Source organism: Eptatretus burgeri, chromosome 2 (assembly GCF_056783735.1).
Source record: "Eptatretus burgeri isolate ZD-2024b chromosome 2, Ebu_testis_v1, whole genome shotgun sequence".
Classification (NCBI taxonomy): domain Eukaryota; kingdom Metazoa; phylum Chordata; class Myxini; order Myxiniformes; family Myxinidae; genus Eptatretus; species Eptatretus burgeri.
This window is the reverse complement of record NC_140962.1, coordinates 87,315,810-87,336,673: the sequence shown is the minus strand read 5'-3', so window position 1 is coordinate 87,336,673 and position 20,864 is coordinate 87,315,810. Positions and strand designations below refer to the sequence as shown.

The window sequence follows — 20,864 nt, the reverse complement described above, 5'->3', positions numbered from 1 at the left end:
GAGGCATTCAACCGGCTTAGTGAGCTTCTTGTAAAAACAACCATTTCCCTTCCGACCCACTTGTGAACCGAGTAAGGTCGTCATCCGATCTTTCGAGGTGCTCATTGATCAGTAAATGAGTATTAAGTATTAATATTTTTCTAGTTTTGTAAATATTTAAATTCTCTTCTCTTCTTCTCTCATTGTTTCCTGCATTACCTCCTCTCCCCCCCCCACCCCCCTTTCTGGTCTTGCTCCATCGACCCACCTACTCATCCCGCCAGCCATCCCCAACCAAGCCCACCAAGTGACACACGTTCCTCCAGCGACGCACACTTTGTTTACCCTGCTGAAATCCAAGCTTGATGCTCACCTTCATCCCTTCATCGAACTCTTCCGTCCTCAGTTGGACTTGACTCCTTGTACCTTTCACTGCAGTCCTTCAATTATGCTGATTTTACGAAGATTAAATTAATTAAAATATTATTACAATAAAACACTCCACATAGGCAACTGTTTGCCCTGGTGTTGGCTTTATGGTGAGGGTGGTGGGCTTGGGATCCGAGGATCCTGAGTTCAAATCCCACTAGGCTGTTGAATTAATACCAGGTGGGGTTGACTCTGCCTGTCATCCTTCCGAGGTCGGCAAAATGAGTCAGCATGCTGGTATCCTGTGTCGGAGTGGCGACCCGTCCAGGATTGTGCCTAATAGCCAAGGGGACTGCTTGGGCAGCACCAACGCTTTGCACATAGTATGGTCCCAATGGATGGATGGATTGTCACCTCATGGTTTCTCCCAAATTCATCTACTCACTGATGATTTTCCCCCCATCTATCACCATGCTTTTCTTCCTTGCTGTTCATACTGCAATGCGTCTGAGTTTTTGTCCAGTTAAGTGGATGTACTTGCTGTTTGTCGACGTCAAAGTTGCTGTTCCTGGCGACTAGGAATGCTACAAAATGAAGGTGTTTTGATTGACGGTTGTAGTGACGTGGCCCATTTCCATGCTTGTATTTGTCAAAACATTGTGATCATTATGTAATTATTAGTGCTCTTCCGGTTTCACCAAAGGGGACTAAAAGTTTGCTGTCCCACCTGTGGTTTTTCGGATTGTTTTTTTTTCATTTTTTACCATACCCTTTTATATCATATTCAACTGAAATTTGGTACATGGCTTTATCTTACTATAATTCACCGTCTGTCCGTCTGTCTGCTCCCAGGTACTGCAAAAACGGCTGAACCGATCGCAACCATTTTTTGGTGTGCAATTCTGGGACCCCTTGGAGTAAAATAGACATAAATATAACAACATGACCCCCTTGACACCCCCCCCCGGAGGGAGCAGGTGCTTCTTGTGATAAGTTACAGCACAAGTTCAAGTTTTAGGGCATTTCGTCAATTTTTCACAGTTGTGCCCTTTTTCGACTTAAGAAAATATCATCGCTCAGGGATGTGTTGCAAAGCAATTGTTGCTCTTGTTATTATTGTTGCCAGCAAGTACAACCTGTCACTTCATTGATGGGAGTAGTAAAAGGGAGGGGGAGGAAAACAGCATGGGGAGGGGGAGAGGGGTAGGGCAGAGAGTGTGAGGGGGAGAGGGGTAGGGCAGAGAGTGTGGGGGGGGGGGAGAGTGAGGATAGGTGGTGAAAGAAAAGGCAGGGTGAGGTGAGAGGAAGGTAAGGCAGATGTGCGGTGGAGCATGAATTACAATTCATACTGTCTCATCAAAATGATTATTCACGGAATAACAGTGAAGATGAAAACAAAATAATACCTGAAATCCATTTTCTATCGCCTTGGCATGTCCGGCATGTACACCGCCCAGACGAACATTAATATATACACTTTCATTATCGCTCAAAAGGTTGGGAAAGTCATCCAAGGGCTGGCCATTTCAAAATCTGTTGGACCATATCGTATCCCTGCAGTGGCTTGAAGATGTCCTTTCCAGAATTGCCCCCTGTTCTCTCAAAACTATTCAACCCATGCCTATCAGTCAGTTTTCCCTCCTTACTGGACATTTGCTTCTGTTGTACCTGCATTTAAAGGCTCTGGGGAGAAATCTGGTCCATCCAACTGTTGGCTGATAAGCCTTCTTCCCATTATGAGCAAAGTATTTGAATGCCTTATCATTCAGCTGCTTATGATCTTCCTGGATGACTGCAATCTCCTAACTTGTGTTCAGTATGGATTCGGTCATTTGTGATCTACTAGTGATGTTCTTTCCCTCGTAACAGGCCCTAGACAGGTATGACAAGACTTGTAGTCCTTGACATCTCAAAGGCTTTTGATAAAGTTTGGCATAGGTGTCTCTCTCAAGCTAAGGTCACATGGTATCTCTGGGCCATTGCTTGCAATAATCTCAGACTCTCTGACAGATTGCCTAATGTTTGGGTGGCATGAGGATCAATATTGTAGGTGTCCCCCCCCCCCCCAGGTCCATGTGTTGTGGCCTTCTTTGTCTCTGCTTTACATGTGTCCTGCCTGACAACATTTCATCTCGGCTAGCCATTTTTGTTGATGACTCGACCTTGTATGCTACTTATCCTGGCTCCCTGCCTGCATCATTCCACCTTCAAGTGAGCGTCAATCTAAATCTGGACCTGAGTCTCTTTGACTCTGCTTTACATAATTGACCTGCCCAACAACATTTCATCTCTGCTCGCCATTTATGCTGATTACTCAACCCTATATACTACAGCAGATTCTCCCTATTCACAGGGGCTATGTTCTTGAATAAAACCATGATGCGCAAAGTTAAGACCTTGTAGGAAAAACAGGGTCAGAGGAACCAACTCTGGAATTTATCGACGTTTTTGCCTAAACTAGCAAAAAAATCAAAAACACTTAAAATTGTGCTTGCTTTTGATGACTATGATTATGATGATGGATGGCGTTGGAGGTTATTGAGATGACTTCGATGTCCCTGGCTTAGGGTCATCAGGATCATCAGAGTTTGTGAAGAAGGAGGTGATCTTTTCCTTGTTCTGCATGTCCTTATAGACCTCTGCATAAGGTGCCATGACAGCATCCATCTCGCACTTCATGAAGACCAGTGAAAACCTCCCAATAGATGTGCCTCATTGACATTCTACTTTATCCCAAATGTTCTCTTTCATGCTCCTCAACTTTATCTTCTTTCCCCCTCGTCGCTTCAAAACGAACAAACAAATATTTTTGCTCCAAAAAAAATCACGAACTCATTCTTCCTCTAATTATGTACTTCCTTGGTTCATTCTTTATTTCTTCCTTTCTCATGACCTCCCAATTAAACCAGCATTCCTCATAATTGAATTATTTCTTATTTTAAAAGCTTTTAATAACATTTTTATCATGTTCATTTGCTTTATTTCGCTAAAACCCCACGGTTTATCATCCACGGTTTATCATCCTTGTCCATTGATGTAAAGGTATTTTGAAGCACCTTCCCTGTCTGGTTTTTGGATTAATTTGGGGGGGGGGGGTGTGCTGGAGTGTCATGCGAGAGCAGGGAGGGAGGGGGTCGCACGGGTAGAGGTTGTGGGGGGGGGGGAGGGTTTGCGCCGATAGGAGATGGCGCACGCGCGAGAGCGGGGGAAGATGGTGACGTGCGTGCGAGAGCAGAGGATGGATGTGGCGCGAGAGCGGGGGAAGGAAGTTTGCTTCCCACCTTACTGGAGGCGTGCATGCAAGAACAGGAAAAGGAGGTGGTGCGCATGCAAGAGCAGGGGAGAGGTGGCGTGCGTGTGAGAGCTGGGGAAGGAGGTGGCACGCGTGCAAGCAGAATGAGGAGGTTCACACATGAGAGCAAAGGAAGGAGGGGTACGCGAGCAAAGGAACAAGGGCTTACACACATGAAGAAAAGCTTCTCTTGCACGCAAAGAAGCGTAGACAGAATGCCCACCACCAAGATGTCACTGATGACTTGCCATGAAACCGGTCCGGCGGCTGATGGGAATTGTGTAGCATTGGGATTCTCATATGCATGCTACTTGTGAATGTCTGCAGCTGTGAAAGAATCCAGGTTGGGATTGAAACAGCAAAGGGCTTACCTTGTTTAGCTTTTCTTATGTTTTATGTGTCTTTCTTTGGTGAGAAGAGCAGGGGAATTAATTATGAAGACCTTGTCTGCCTGGAGATGATTGATTAGGTGAGAGCTCGTTGGTTGTTCATTCCATTTCCTGGTGAGAAGTGGTTTGGTCCTGATTTGTATGACAACAGCTACTGGCATTGCACATGGCACATGTTTGGGAGCCTCGGTGGTGCACGTTTCTGTCTACGCTGTCGCTGATGACTCGCCAATAAGCGATGAAACTGGTCTGATGGGTGTGGGGGGGGGTCGGTGATGAGGGGATGTGGAGTGCATAATATGATTCTTATTTGTGGGTGAGGAGGGAGTGAGAATTGGTTGTGCATCATTGTGACTTTTATGTATGTTATGCTTGACCCAGCTGGAAGCTGTCATCCTGGTGTATCACAGGCTGGGTGATTGAGCAATATGTGTGCCACCTCTTGAACTATGTGTGCATTGAAGTGCTGCCCTAACTACTTGGTCGAGTATCAGGCCTGGGTTACCGGTTCATGAATGACTTCAGTTAAAAACCCCGTCCCAAGCCAACCCCACAAGAACTTGGGAATAATTGTGGTCATAAAAATAAGATGCTGTGCTAAATTTGAATGTTAAGACTCATTGCTGTGGAAACTGCTAACAGAAGATTTGCTTGGCCTTGTATCTCTATTTGTCATTTCTGTGAATTTGAGGGACCTGAGTAATGATTTTAAGCTGCAGGAAAACGAAAGCATATTTCTTTCTTTCTGCATAGGTTTTGAAATGCTATCGTGTGAATCATGTAAATGACAGTTAAATTTAAACATTGAATGTAAATACTCGTTTATGGAAAATTTACTATGCTTTGTACCCTAATTTCTGTGAATTTATAAACCTGAATAATGCTTGTAAGATGCATGAAATCTCAATGTTTAAATTTAAAATGTTTGCCCTGAAATTAATCTTGGTAGTTAATCGTGAATGATCATACTGCAGTAAGAGTTGAATATCTTTGCAGCTGGTTCATAATCATCATGATTTTTTTTTCAATAACAAACAAACATTCCTTGGCTTAATCTGACATCCTGATGTTCCAGATTTTCACATAATCTTCATTAATCGTCGAGGAGCCAAATTCTGTGGGAGCCCTAAAAATGGAATTCGTTCAACGCCCACTACATCTAAGGTTTGACTCGATCGAGTGCTAGAATGGTCCTATTGGAACAACTGCAGATAGTATATACGGTCAAAGTGTGGTATTGGTATTTATCTGGGAGCCATTTTGTTGGCTGGGGGATGTGACAGGTTAACTCTGAAAATGTTGTGGCGGGGGAACATAATTGCCAATATCCTTGCTTTTCTTCAACCAATTGTGGTGATTTAGGTGGCATTTGATTTGCCTTTGAATGCATGAAGATAGCTCATGAGAGAAATATAACGTTGATCCTGATATGAAGTTGTTAAAGGTCAAAAGGTCATGTGCCGAAAATTTTACAAACTTTTGTTGGTGATTTGAAAAACTAATAATATACTACAGTACAAACTTGATTATTACCAGTGGTAAGGAGGATGAAGCTTTATTTGGAGCACTTCAAAACAAGGCAATAAGAGTAATACTCAGAGCACATTGAAAAATTACTAATTATGTGAGAAATCTCAGCTTTGTAATGGAAGTGTCTTTGACTTGAAAACCTGACATGCATTTTATAAAAGAATCTCCTGGTTAGCCATCCAGCTATAGATTATTAAAAGTCAGCGTCGACATCACAGAATAATAAGGGGGTTCAATTTGTTGGCACAAAGCATAGAAGAGGCTGTATTACATCATGCCAAAGTAAATTCTGACTTGGCCAACACCTGCATATTTAGTGTTCAAGTCTATTACATTTGCTTCTACATGCTCGTTTAAACAATCCTGTGTTTCAAGTGCATGACACTTGCAATATCAAGTCCGGTCACGAATGTCCTTAAGTATCTTCCTCGGTGGTGGAGTCCCCAAACTCATTTTCAGAATTATGTAGACTGCTACTTAGGTTTTGGCAGTCTTCATTTCCCATGCGAGCCCATGCCTCTGTGCATACGAGGTCAACGTTCCTGCAAGAACAATCTCTTCGATGATGGAATGACTTCTTACAGCGCCAACCACAAGCTCTATCAGACCTCGGTGTGCTGTGTCCTTCATCATCAATACAGGCTGCAGAAAACCACCTGATGTGCCCCACACATGTTCCTCAGGTGCAGGCAGGCATTGCATGGCATTTAGTGCTTTCCTCCAAATGATGGATTGAAAATTAGCTCAATTTATATGCTGGATGAGGCTGTCAGATGTTGGAGGTAGCCCCTTGTTCTTCTACCCCTTCTGACAATAACCAGTGCTCAACGTCGTCTGCTTTGGCACCAGCCTTTTCGTTCTTTGTGTACAGATTGCACAGAAAAGCTTCACATCCCAAGATAGTGTCTTGCCAAAGTGTAGTATTTTTGTCAAACTTTAACACGCTATTCTGATGCTGTTTGCTCACACATATTGTGTCAAAAGCTTTCTTCTTACCAATCCCAAACATTGAACTGGTTGAATCACACCCAGTCAGTGCATGGAATGTGGGCAGAGCATCACAAATGGGGATCCAAAACAGCAGCCACCTTGTGTGGGGATCTGTCTTGGCTTACCCTTAACACCAGTGCAGAACCACAGTACATCAGAAGCAACACTGTCGAACTGTGCAATACACAGTACAGCCACATCAGTGTCGGGAACGAATTGCTATCCTTTTGTGATCATGTGCTGCAATGTATTTTGGCCACTGCTTAGGAATTGGTGTTGCTGGGCCTTTGATTTTGACTTCCAAGACTGTTGTCTCAACGCATGATCACCAAGGACTGTATGCTGGGGAACAGGACCAAACTCACCTCTCTGGTAGAGGACCAGTGTTGTGGCACGGGTCATATTCTTCGCATCAACTCCGTCTTCATTTTTGTCATTGTTGTGACCTGAACGAAGACACTTGGGGAGATTTTAGATGGGATCACGACACCAAACCACCGGGATTTAGCCTGGACTTCCGTGCATGGGATGTGGAATAAACGTCTTGAGCCAACATCAGAATGCATTTTTCGTCCGCCTCATTGCTGCATTCTGGAGAAACTAGTTCGTCTTTTCCCGTACAAACTCTCAGGTATGAGAGACTTTGCAGATGTCAGAGTCAGATCATCGACACTATAGGGGGCTGAACTGATACGCCTTGACACTCGCTGATTTCAGCTTTTTTTCAGTTTTGTCATTAAGTACAATAAATGCATGCGTTCATGGATGAGTGTCAGTGTATTGAGGCAGTCAGTTGGATCTCCCAAGGTTGTCAAAGCAGCCTTCTGGTAAGCAGCATTGATGACATAATGCAGAGAAATGGAGCTGTAGTACAGTAACTTCGACTGGAAGCAGTCATACGGAGCCTGGTGGAATACAATGTCTCCGCTGTTATGTTTTTTTCAGTCTCAGTTTGAGTCACTGATCAGTATAGGATTCTGAATCCGCACCTTTCTCTTTAAACAAGCCCTTGTATTTGACCAGTAGTAACCCCACACAGAAAAACTTACCCATCTCTATAATCTGGTCCAATTTCTGGAGCAAGTTCACTCAAAGCTGTGGTGTACATGGTTTCCCGTCTCCTTGTATCCAGTAAATTTCAGGTTTGTTGTGCTGACTTATGAGGAACAGCACGCTTTGTGGTATTTGGCCTCTGCAGCTACTAGATCATTGTTGATGCCATGAAATACGAGTAACATGTCTTTGTCACCCTGTTCTTCTGCAACGTTCAGGATGGCATCAGCAGCTTGAGAAGTACTGGCAACCACCATCTCCTTCACCTCCTTGTTTGTTTTGTTTTCACAAAAGAGGCACTTGGACAAGTCAATGGGAGTTGTTTTTGACTGGGACACCCTTGTTGTTTCAGCATAACCACAGGAGCAGAACTACACTGACCTTGGAGATGAAGCATACTTTCTTTGTGGGGCTGACTGCAAAAATCTGTGTTCTTGTACATGATTCATAACACTTGAAGTGCCAAAAAATGGGTAGGTCAGCAAGAAGGTCGATATCTGGTCTGAAGCAATCAAAGATGTCATCATCATGTATTTCCAATGCCGAAATACGAGTCTTAAAGTGATGACTCGTGGTCTTCTCAGTCGTGTCAGTATCTGACAGATAATTATACAACGATCAAAGTTCGTATATTTCTTCCTCCTTTGGAGGTAGGAGACGAACACCCGATGCCTCGACTTCGTCCGGACTGGCCATCTCCATTTGAAGCTCAGCTATTGATTGGAGTCTAGTTGTGATTTTCTTCGATAAGCAGATGAAACAGTGCACCACCTTTTAAAATTTTTCATCTTTTGTTGCCTTGAAGCATGGAATTAAATTCCATTAAATCAGCCTTTTTCCAACTTTATTTCCACATCATAACCCACAACTTACAAATGAAAAACAAATTCTACAAATTTCAGGAAATTAATTATAAATACAAAACTAATATCTTGGTTGGATAAGTGTCCACCCCCATGAGTTGATACTTGGTGGAGGCACCTTTGACAGCAATTACAGCTTTGAATCTGTTGGGATCGGTAAATACCAACTTTGCACACCTTCATTGGGCAATATTTGCTCATTGTTCTGTACAAAACTGTTCAAACTCAGTCAAGTTGCGTGGGGAGTGTTGATGGACAGCAATGTTCAAGTCATGCCACAGATTTTCGATTGGATTTAGATCAGGGCTCTGACTGGGCCATTCAAGAGCATTTATCTTTTTTTCCCTTAGCCACTCCAGTGTAGCTTTCGCTGTGTGCTTCGGGTCGTTGTCATGCTGAAAGGTGAACTTCCGTCCCATTTTCAGCTTTCTTGCAGAGGGCAGCAGGTTTTCCTCATGGATTTTTCTGTCATTTGTTCCATCCATTTTTCCATCCTTTGTCATGTTTTTATACCCATCCCCTGATCTGTGCCTTTCCACAACTTTATCCCGGAGGTCTTTTGAAAGCTCCTCGGTGTCATGGTTGAGTCTTTGCTGTTAAATGCACTACCCAGCAGAGGAAACGTACAATAACAGCTGATTTTATTCTGAAATAATCATAATCACTCCAATTTAACACAGGTAGAGGCAAATTAACTTGGTATGTGATTTTGAAGGTGATTGGTTACACCTGAGCTAATTTACAATTGCTATTATAAGTGGGGTGGACACTTATCCAAGCAAGAAATTCTAGTTTTGTATTTATATTTTATTTTCTGAAATTTGTAGAATTTGTTTTTCACTTGAAAGTTGTGGGTAATGATGTGGAAAAAGTCTGATTTAATGTCATTTAATTCCAGGCTATAAGGTGACAAAAGGTGAAAATTTTGAAAGGTGTGTCGACTTTCTTGATGCACTGCATAAACATACATACATATATTAAGTGAAATGCGCAAAAAAGGATCTTTTGTAACGCTTGATTATTGTTGTGGCTGTGGTTGTTTGTGTGTTCCCTCTGTGTACTTGTATTTTTCAATTGTTTCGAGAAGTATTATGAAATGTAATTGTGTGCTCCTTCAGTGACCTTCTCAAGGCTTCCTGCTGTCGTACAATAATAAATGTTACCATAGTAACCCCTGCATTAAGGTCCCATTCCCACTTCTTCATTCCCTGAAAGATGGGCTTTTAAAACGGACAACTTTATGACATAAATTTTTGTTCTCAGGAAATCAATTTCTCTTTCCAACCAAGGAAATTAGTTGTTAGCTTTCCAATGCTACAATTTCTATTATTCTACGACAACAGGAGCTGCTGCGTTAAATCTCGAGGTCCTGCTTCTTCATGTAATATACGGATAATTCACCTTTTAGTCATAGTTTAACACTTGTTCCCTCAGAGAGTGAAATGGGTGTCAATACCCCCTTTCTCCAGCAGGGGTCAGTGGTTAAATGACTGGCACTATTCTCTGTGTTCAGGCAAAAATCCAAAGTCATCTGCCCATTCTTGCTGGGAATGGCAGAGGGAGTGGGGTTAAGGTGGAATTTTTTGTGGCTATTACCTAACCCTGGTTACCCTGAATGCGTATGCAAAATTTGGTGGAGATTGGCCCAGCCGTTTTTTATTCTCTAATTATTAGATGTACCGAGAATTGCCTCATTTTGTCTTGTTCGGATTTCATTATTCCCTGTGTTTCTGCATCACCCTGGTGGGAAAACAAAACTTGGGGTGCCATGGATTATTTGAGGTGCATTGACTTCAGGTTTTTTTTTTTTTTTTCAATGCATGTGTACAATTAAACACTGACTTTTCCATTGACACCATGAAATGGAATTTTGATTTGTTGAAAATGGAGAAGGCACAAATGGAAAATCACTAGCTCTTGTGGAGGTATATTCATCGACGCATCCACGTCAAATATTTTTTCTCGTGTTATAGATCTAATAAAAATCTCACCCATGTCCGAAAGGAAACGGTTCAGTTTGGGATTTTTTATATGAAATTGGCAAAGCCAAGAAACTAATGAAACCCTTTAGAATTACCCTTTTGAATCATTCAGAATTACCCTTTATAACCCTTTTGAATTGCCCATTAGAACCCTTTAGAATTACCCTTTTGAACCCTCCAACATTACACTTGAGAACCCTTTTGAATTGAACATGATGTGTTAGAAAAGTTGTTCTTCATTTTGGCGGACAGATGGAAGGAAGGACATACCCAAATATTGAAGTGGCTTCACCGTTTGACAATATGAAATTGACCTGAAAAATATCACTGGTGATGATTAAAAAAAAAAAAAAAATTTCATATACCACTGTACATTGTGGGATTCTGATCCATGATTATTGCATTAAAAGGTCTACATATACAAGTCATGTTGAGTGCCACCCATTTTATCAGGTAGTGCAGTAAATTGCGCTCAACCTTTCATACAAGCACCAGACTCGGTGACATAATGGTTAGAGCATCCGCTCTGTCTGGGTGGGTGGCGGTTCAAACCCCAGCCTTGTCATACCACGTATTTAAATAATGATGTGCTGCTTCCTTGATGTTCAGCATTTAAAAGGACAGAGCATGGACAAACAACACTGACGGCAATGGCAAAGCACTCAAGATAACCCTTGCCAAGAAACTGCTTTGACAGCACCAATGCTTTGTCGATAGACTGTGGTACAGGTTTGCTTTTATACTAGGTTTTGAAATGTAATGGTATGCTTCATCGGTGAGCTAACACCTTAAACGGTCAAATTCGGAAAATCGTTTGTTGCCATCCTATGGTGGTGACAAATATAAAAAAAAACATGCTTGTGAACTTCTTGAACTCTCATGGCTCTGCATTGGTTTGTACATTGTGCTGCAATACAATTTCCATTCTTGATTATATTATCGTCATTGTGTGCTTTGCAATAGAACAGAAATTCATTTGGTTTCCCGTTGTCTTGACCCAAACTGAGACTCCTCATTTCCTGTGCACAGGCAGACAAGCGGGCACATCATAATGCCTTGGAGAGAAAGCGGCGAGACCACATCAAAGATAGTTTTCATGGCCTGCGTGATTCTATTCCTTCCTTGCAGGGGGAGAAGGTATGCTCGTAAACTTCATGCTCACTCTTCTGCAACTGATGCTTCGATGTCTTTATTTGTTTTTTTCCCAAGAGTACAAGTGTCTCAAGAATTTACTTTTTTATTTGTTATTGTTGAATGAATACAAAAATTCATATATTGTTGTGCAGGATGGTAGCACAGACAACTTTATCTTTTTCTGAAGCACTGTTAAGATGTGGTCAAGAACATGTAGTTAGTTGACAACACTGATGCTATCATGCAAATAACTATCAAATTGCTTCTGTTTTGTCGATTTTAGGTTGATGTATAGCTGGTTTGATGAGTGTGCAACATTTGTGGGGAAGGGCGCATGTTTGTGAGGTCAGACGCCATGTACTGTGCGAGGTCCGTCTAAAATGTATTGGGACTGACTAAACAGAAATTTTATTCCAAAAAATATATTGAATTCACAGCTTGTCCCCTTCAAAATAGTTTCCCTCCAGTCTCACACACTTGTCCATCTTCTTCTTCCACGCTTCGATGTACCCCCAGAAGGGTTCTTCTGGAATCCTCCAGAGCTCTGTCACGGCCCTTTTGATGGCCTCCACATCAGGAAATCGGGTCCCCTTGATCACCCCCTTGAGCTTGGGGAAGAGGAAAAAATCACAAGGGGCCAAGTCTGGCGAATATGGGGGTTGCTCCAGAGTTGGCATGTTCCTCTCCGCAAGAAACTGTCGGATGCTCAGGGCACTGTGAGCAGGAGCGTTGTCATGGTGGAGCACCCAGGCGTTGTTCTTTCACAGATCCCTCCTCTTGTCCCGGACTGATCTCATGAGGCGCTGGAGGATCTCTTTGTACACTTATTGATTCACTGTTTGACCCTGTGGTAGAAACTCGAAGTGGACGATGCCCTTGATATCAAAAAAGGCGATGAGCATCACCTTGACCTTCGACTTCGACATCCTTGCTTTATTTGGTTTTGGTGATGCTGGACTTTTCCATTGACGACTCTGCCGTTTGGTCTCGGGATCTTATTCGAATATCCACAATTCATCGCCAGTAATGACTCATGAGCAGGTCTGGATCGTCCTTGAGGCGCTCAATAATGTCTTGACAGACAGCGACTCTTTGCTGTTTCTGGTCCTCGGACAACAGCTTGGGGACAATCTTTGCGCACACCTTGCACATTTCGAAATTTTCAGTGATAATGCTCCAGACAGTGTCCTTGTCGATGGAAAGTTCCTCAGCAATCATCCGCGCCGTGAGTCGACGATGTGCGCGCACCATCTGCTTCACACGCTTGATGTCCGCCACTCTGCTCGTGGAAAGTCTTCCAGACCGTGGATGGTCTTCAACCTCCTCCCGTCCCTCTTTGAACCTCTTGTGCCTTTCAAATGCACATGTACGTAACATTGTTTCTTCCCCATAGACTGCAGCTGCAGCTGCAGCATTGCAAAGGATTCTGAAGGTGTTTTGCCAAGCTTGGCAAGAAACTTCAGATTGGTTCTCTGCTCATGACTCGTAGTGCGATGACTCAGACTAGACAACATGTAAAGCATGACCTGTAAAAATAATCACACAATGAGCGCAGCCAACCATCACCAATCATATATATATATGTATGTATGTATATGTATATGGATATGTATATATATGTATATATGTATATATGTATATATGTATATATGTATATATGTATATATATATATATATATATATATATATATATATATATATATATGTGTGTGTGTGTATGTATATATATATATATATATATATATATATATATATATATACATACAGTCAACCCTGCTTCATCGCGGGTTTTCCCTTGGAACGTAACTAATTTTTTTCTGCGGATTCCCCCGGTACATCGCAGTAATAATATACAAAATATAAATTATTTAAGCAATAAATTATAACGCGTGGTGCTCGACCAGTCACACAACGCACGAGACAAATTTTCGCTTGTGAACTTCGAATATTTTCTACGTTTTTTTTCTCCAAACGCCCTGCACCTTCTAAAGCTTCTGGCAAGGAACCGAAGTGCCAGCGGAAGGTCCTGGGACGCTCCAGGAGAAGGTTAAGGTAAAGGTGCTCAATATATGCTTCAGGAAGGAAAAAGGTTTGCCGCCGTTGGACGAGCACTGCTCATACCCAGCACCTCAAAACCGACCAGACCAGACTAGTCGATCTCCGGCACCTCAAACCCAATCACTGCCAAACCGACCAGACCAGACTAGTCGATCTCAGGCACCTCAAACCCAATCACTCCCAAACCGACCAGACCAGACGAGTCAATTTTTTTTTTGGGGGGGGGAGGCGTCCATTCATCGCGGATTTTCACTTAGCGCGCGGAGGTTTGGAACGTAACCCCCGTGAGAAACGGGGGATTACTGTGTACATATATATATATATATATATATATATATATATATATATATATATATATATATATATATATATATATATATATATATATATATATATATATATATATATATATTGTTGCGGATTTCGCGCCCGCCGGCGTGCTGACGGCCACGTAACTCGAATCGCGGCACGTCGCCCACCGGACGGACAATCCAGTCGTGACCCTCTCGGACTAACGCCGGGAACCAGTCACGGGTGGACCTTTCGGTCTCACCGCGATCGAGCCAATCAGCCCCCGCGTGGGATAGGGCTGCTCGCCAAATTCGACCTACCTAAGTACCCACGCGGAGGGTAGACCGGGCGATCGCACCTCGCCGCAGGTCGACTTCGGACACGGGCCACTTAAGCGACCCGTTCCGTACTATCAGAATAACCGAGCGGTGTTATCGTCGACCTCGACGGTTCGATTAATTATCGGGCGTACTCAGCCCACTACCAACTCTTTACGTGAAGCAAGATGAGGGTTCAATGGGGGAAAAGACGAAGCGAAGCGGGAGAACAGTTCAACAATAAAGCACATTTATTCGCGGCACACGGGAAGCACACAAATACAATTCCACCAAATGCACACAAAAAAAAGAAAACACAATTCCATTTACACAAAAAGCAAATATAAAAGCGAAACAATGCAGAGCTAATACCGACTACCGAGCACACGGCAACACTTATACAATTCTACTTCACAGACGGCGCCGACAACACATACCCAAAACCAAGGAAAAGAAATACCCTCAAGAATGAGGCAGGCCTGAGGCCGAGACCGGGTCGGGCCTACCCGTCTGGTGATGAGACGCGGAGCGGCGATGGCCCGCAACCCGCGGGCCTCGTGGACGGTGTCTGGTAGGGGGTGGGGAACGGGGCTCCCCTTGGTCGCACTATCTCCCAGGCGCGGGGGGAAACAGGAGGGGGTTGCTGATGCTCGGGGTATAGAGGATCTTTATTACCCCTGGTGTGCGTCTCCACTCGGCCAGGTCGCGCTGCCGGCCTCCCCCTCGGGCGTGCAGCTCCTGTCACCGACGCGAGCACCCCCCTCGTCCGACTCTTCAGCTTCTCCAGCCACTGCAGGCTTCGGCTCCAGACTTCCACACTCGTCCCCTCCGTTCCGACTCCTTCTCGTTCTCGTTCTCCTTTTCCTTTTTCTGACTGACGAACACCGTCCTTTTATCCCCCCGTAACTTCGCCTTTGACCCCCTCCCTTTGACCTTTCACCTCGCTCCCCATTGGCCCGAGAAAAAGTGGGCGTGAAGGCTTTTTGATCCACAAATTTGCATATATCGATCGCCCTGGGGCGGGGGCCACCCGCCCTCGCTCACCGATTGGACGGCAAAAGTGGGCGTGTGTCGTTTTTGATCCGTTTTTGAAGCACAAAATCCGTGATTTTGTACACGCTGTTCAACGTGCGCCCTGCACGAGTCCAACACCGGTACCCACAGTGGGGCAAGAACGGTGGCGATGCTACGGTTGCGAGGTGTGACGTGAAGGTCGTGGCGGTTGTGGTGAAGCGGTGGTTGTGGTCGGTGGTTGATGTTGTGGTTGTGATGGTAATCATGGCGGTTGGTCCAAAATAAAGATAGTAAAAGAAAAACGGCTATCCTGAAGAGTCGCAGCACGTATAAATGACATGTATTCCCACTAGACAACGGGTTTGGGCCTAACTACACATGCACTTACCGAGATACCTCACCTAAGGGACCTGAATGGTGGTTTGCGAATCTGGTAACCACAACACTACCCCCTTCCCTTTTTACAGACTCGTCCCGAGTCGACAAATTTTCGTGTGCCATCATGTGTAGTTTTCCCCTAGTACATTTTACCTACGGATCCCTGAGTGCGACATTCATGGTATTCGTGTCCCCAAAATAAATAACCTGAGGGCTGCGTAACTACCTAAACAAACTCACTCACACGGACGACTTAAATAAAATTGCCGGCGCTAAGACATACATGCCGGGGGCGCACTCATATGTACAGTACATCTTAACCTTAACTTACAAATTTTACACTAAACCATGGCCCAGGATCATTGAACTCTGCAAAAAGAAAGCAGTTAGCAGGGAGCCAGGCTGCCCGCATGCAGTCTCTGGCTCAAACAATGCAGGTGACAGGGAACGTGGCTGGCTGCTCACACGCAGTCCAAGACCTTCCCTTTTGAACTGAACTCAGTGAACCACAACGGTGCTTGGGCTGCACAACGCAGTCTCCGTGCCAGCTCAAGTGGCACACGCAATGAGCACAACGAATGGATGGATGAACGGTTTGAACTGAATGCAGTGAACCACAATGGTGCATGGGCTGCACAAACGCAGTCTCCGTGCCAGCTCAAGTGGCACACGCAATGAGCACAACAAATGAATGGATGAATGGATGGACGCAAAACACGGTGCACGGGCTGCCACTGCAGGCCCGTGTTGTAGCTGCCAACAGGGCAGTTCTCGCAGCTTGCAAACTGTTGCCTTGATCCTGGCGCACATGGAAATGAACAGGGGGGGCAAAGCAAAAATTGAACGGGGCTGGTGAACGTGGGCAGTGGGCATGGCATGGCAAAGGTGGCAGGCAAACACAGCCCGCAGAAGAAGACCGTTGCAGGCAAACACAGCCGGCAGATGAACTGGCCGGCACAGGCCCTGAAGCACAGCAGCCGCAGACGAAGTGGCCGGCACAGGCCTTGAAGCAAAACACGACCAGCCGATGGCACAGGCCTTGCAGCAAAACAACAGCTGCCGACGAAGTTGGCCGGCACAGGCCTTGAAGAAAAACAGCCAGCCGATGAAGCTGGCCAGCCTCCGCCGTTCAGTGGAGGTTGGTGGAGGGAGTGCGGTGGTGCTGGCCACTTGGAAGGCGGGCTTGGACCTACCTACCTGTCTCCCTCCCAACCTATCGCCTTTGCCTGTCACTGTACATACCCACTCCCTTAATTTGTCAAACCCCAATTTAGCCCCAACTTATTTTTTTTTTCTGTTTTTATTTTTACTCCCCCACTATAAATCGTCCCCTAACCCCCTTTATCGTCCTTGTTCGGCTAACCTATCCTGTCACCTAGCCTACTCCCAACCCCTACGTTCCCTTCCCGGAGGGGAATAAGGGAGAGCTAACGTCCTGTGTCGAGGCCTAACTCAAGCCTCAGAATGGCCTCCCCAGAGTTCGGCGATCTATAACCAAAGTGGGTCCAGCGGCCCACAACGACAGCGAGGGGATGGATGGTGCGGAGGGGTACATCTCCTAATCTACCCTAACCATTTAACTGTTAAACTACCCCGGGGCTTTCAACAAGCGCCTCTCGCTTAAACTATTGGTTCTAACAACCCAGATTCCCGTCGCCTGTGTTGGTGTCCTCACAATTTCGGGCCTCGCCCCCCAATTTTCGCTCCGTGCCCTCACACGGTCTCCTGGCTAGGACACGTGGCTCCCTTTGGCAGGCACGATCCTCTGCCGATTCTCCCGCTATGGCACCCCCGGGCACTACACTGCCTCCGAGCCTACCAGCTCCCTAACACCGGGGAGTGCCCCCCATGGCACCTCCCCTGAAACGCACACGTGGCAGGCCGGCCTCCCGGGCCCCTTTCCGAGGGTCATCCGTGCCCACAACACTGCCCACGCGGCTAATGGCGCCCCGGGCCCCCGCACCAAGCAGGCGCACCCGTGCCCACTACTCTATCCCGGCCCCCCATGGGCCCATGGCCTACCACGGCCGACTAGCCTGGTGCCCGGGGTACCCACTCAGCGATACTCACCTTTCGCAGCCACGCTCCCAAGCCCGTCAACAGGGCTCCTGCACCCCTCCAAATGGGTCTCGAGCCTACACTCCCACCAACAACAAAACGACCTCCATATTTCAATTTAACTAACCCCCTAACTCACTCTACACTGACCCCGGGGTCCCTTGGGCGGGAGTCACTCCTCCCCCCAATCACTCATCGCACCATGCATTCCCCATTCACTCCACTCACACAGACCCGCTGGCCTCACTCACTCAACAAGTACTCACCTCATGCTTCCACTTCACTCACCAACTTTTCAACACACACACCGCTGAACTCTGCCATCCTTTTAACTGCACCCCCTAACTAACTCGTGCTCCCACGTCGTCCCTTAAACTAGTAGCACGTTCCTTTTAACACTACGCCGCTAAACTACACCCCCTCTACACATCCACAAGTCTGTCACGGTCTCTAAATCAATCATTTTATTTCCCAACCTCAATCTGGCTACAATCCCTCTACCTAATCCATTCCACGGACTCCATGAGGACTTACCCCTGCCCCATGAAGTCGGTCTAACTAAGCTAACCCTTCCCCCTAACTAGTTTCCATCCTGTGCCCAGGTAAGGGGGTCTTCCCTCCTTGCCCAGGAATCCTGTGCACCCGAAAGTGAGGCTTGTTTTTTCCTTTTTTTTTTTCATGCGCAGCACCTGCGCGGAAACTCAGAGCTCGCGCACTTTGCACCTGCCCGTGACGTCATGCAGCTGCACGTGTTCCTCGTCCCTCCTTGGACGGGACCATCCGGCCGGGATACCCCTCCTGCCGGATTCCAACCACACGTGCAGCCATGACGTCACCGTGCGCAAAAAAAAACACAAGCCCCACGTCTCGAGGGGTTCCCCACGCGAACACATGTGCTTTGCCCGTTGGAGCTTAACACACACGATCGCGTGGAGAACCCGTCCGGTTCAAATCCGTAATCCTGCCTAAACTTTGTCCGTCCGCGGGATCGGCAAATCCACCGCGTGCGTTTCCGGACCGGGACTTCACTCTCGCAAGCGAGCACGTGGCGGTCTCGTGCGTTGCACAGCACGAACCTCGTGCTCACTGCTGGGTGAACCCGGCACGGTCCCCGAAATAGCTACAGCCGCTACTCGGCTTTCTCTCCTCTGTCGCCGTCTCCGTCTCCATTCCACACACGCATACCTGCGTGTTACGACGCACACAGTCCACTCCATCACATTCACACCGGGAGACGCGGCTGCGTGCTCCCACATGCCAACCGACATCTCCCTCACATACCGCTCTCTCACACACACGGTCTCCCTTGCACACGGCCGTTCACTCACGCACGGTGCCTCACCACTCACACAAACCATACTACTTACACACGCGGGGGCACTCACCCGCGGTGCCTCATCCACACTCCGTGCCTCACTCACACACGCGGGGGAACTCACGCGCGGTGCCTCACTCATACACACGGCGACACTCACACACGCGGTCCCTTCCACACAACGTGCCCCACTCATACACGCGGGGGCACTCAACCGCGGTGCCTCATCCACACACGCGAGGGCACTCACCCGCGGTGCCTCATCCACACTCGCGGGGGCACTCACCCGCGGTGCCTCACCCACACTCCGTGCCTCATCCACACACGGTTCCTCATCCACACACGGCGTGCTGGGAAGCACGTACTCTGGCTCCATCGCCACCACACCACTCACACACGGGGTCGCTTCCACACACGGGGACGCACTCACACCTTGCACCACACACACAGGGACAACCACACTGGGGATTCGTGTCCCCACAAGGGTCTCCGGGGCCTCTATACCCCCCAAGCTCTCCGTGCACCCGTCCACAGCACTCCTCCTCTCAACCTCGCAAAGCACGACCGAACTCACCTGGTCGTGACTCACCTCAAGGGGGCATACTCCCTCCCCTCGTTCCTGGAGGAGGCCATCCAGGTGCTCGCACTGGGTCTCTACACGCTCCGCGAGCTCACCTCCATTATCCTCCACTACCTCCGTGTGTGTGTGCGCGTCACTTACCCCGTCTTCCTCGTGTAGTCTTTCCTCTATTTTTTCTATCTCCCGTGTCTCTCCCAACTCTTCACCCTTTACCTCCCTTGTCTCACCTATTATTTCCTTTGTCACGGCCTTCATGCCCGCCTGCAGGCATCGGCCCATGTTCTGCGTCTCACCCCGGAACTTTTTCATCTCTTCCCTCATTTGCTGTGTATTCGCATCCATCGTCGTTTTCACTTCATTTGTATTTGTATCCATCTTTTCGTTCATGCCTTTCATTTCGTTTTTCATTTCATTTGTATTTGTATCCATCGTCGTTTTCACTTCATTCATTTGTTTGTTCATTGCCGCCAGCATGGCGCATAGCTGGGCCAATGTTGATGCACTCAGCTGGAGCCGTTTCGGCAAGGGTTGGGGAAGGGTCTTGGTGGAGAGGGGAGGTGTCATACACTCGCGGCCGCTGCCGCACCCACCTCGGGCCCTGGGTTCAGTTGGGCGAGTCCGTGTTCCTGCACAATCAACATTTCCTGCTCGGGGATTCCATCCTGGACCATGGACTCTACATTATTACACATATACATTTCTAATACCCCCGGCTCCCGCTCGCCTTGAGACGCCATCTTGCTTCTCGTGAAGGGTTAATTTGCTCGCTCGTAATTTGAGGGAATCGGGGTCGCTTCTCTCACCCCTGGACCGATTCCCGTAGAATTTAGCCGGAGACAGGAGAGCCCGTTTTCCTGTTCTCCGATACCAGTGCCGCGAGGAGGGCGATGAATTTGTATCCCACTTCTGACACCAGTGTTATGCGGATTTCGCGCCCGCCGGCGTGCTGGACGGCCACGTAACTCGAATCGCGGCACGTCGCCCACCGGACGGACAATCCAGTCGTGACCCTCTCGGACTAACGCCGGGAACCAGTCACGGGTGGACCTTTCGGTCTCACCGCGCCGAGCCAATCAGCCCCCGCGTGGATAGGGTTGCTCGCCAGAGCCCGACCTACCTAAGTACCCACGCGGAGGGTAGACCGGGCGATCGCACCTCGCCGCAGGTCGACTTCGGACACGGGCCACTTAAGCGACCCGTTCCGTACTATCAGAATAACCGAGCGGTGTTATCGTCGACCTCGACGGTTCGATTAATTATCGGGCGTACTCA

The 20,864-nt window shown here is 46.9% G+C and overlaps 1 protein-coding gene and 1 long non-coding RNA gene across 9 annotated transcripts in view; both read left to right on the top strand.

The window, feature by feature from the left end:
* LOC147032506 (uncharacterized) overlaps window positions 1-1,064 on the top strand; it is a 1,475-nt gene extending 411 nt beyond the window's left edge. The window contains exons 1-2 of the long non-coding RNA XR_015055187.1: window positions 1-97; window positions 264-1,064. The exon at window positions 1-97 is cut by the window's left edge and continues 411 nt beyond it. This is a non-coding gene — a long non-coding RNA (uncharacterized LOC147032506). The remainder of the gene's footprint in view (window positions 98-263) is intronic.
* MAX (MYC associated transcriptional regulator X) overlaps window positions 1-20,864 on the top strand; it is a 97,935-nt gene that overhangs the window by 2,518 nt on the left and 74,553 nt on the right. For 5 of the 8 annotated variants that reach the window (XR_015055186.1, XM_085870191.1, XM_085870190.1 and 2 more), the window contains exons 2-3: window positions 5,105-5,193; window positions 11,477-11,584. Coding sequence is in view for 7 of the 8 variants with exons in the window: in XM_085870191.1 (XP_085726317.1) it covers window positions 5,105-5,193; window positions 11,477-11,584 (197 nt within the window). In the remaining variant the exon portion in view is untranslated. The remainder of the gene's footprint in view (window positions 1-5,104; window positions 5,194-11,476; window positions 11,585-20,864) is intronic. The other 3 variants (XM_085870192.1, XM_085870195.1, XM_085870194.1) reach the window with 1 other exon arrangement.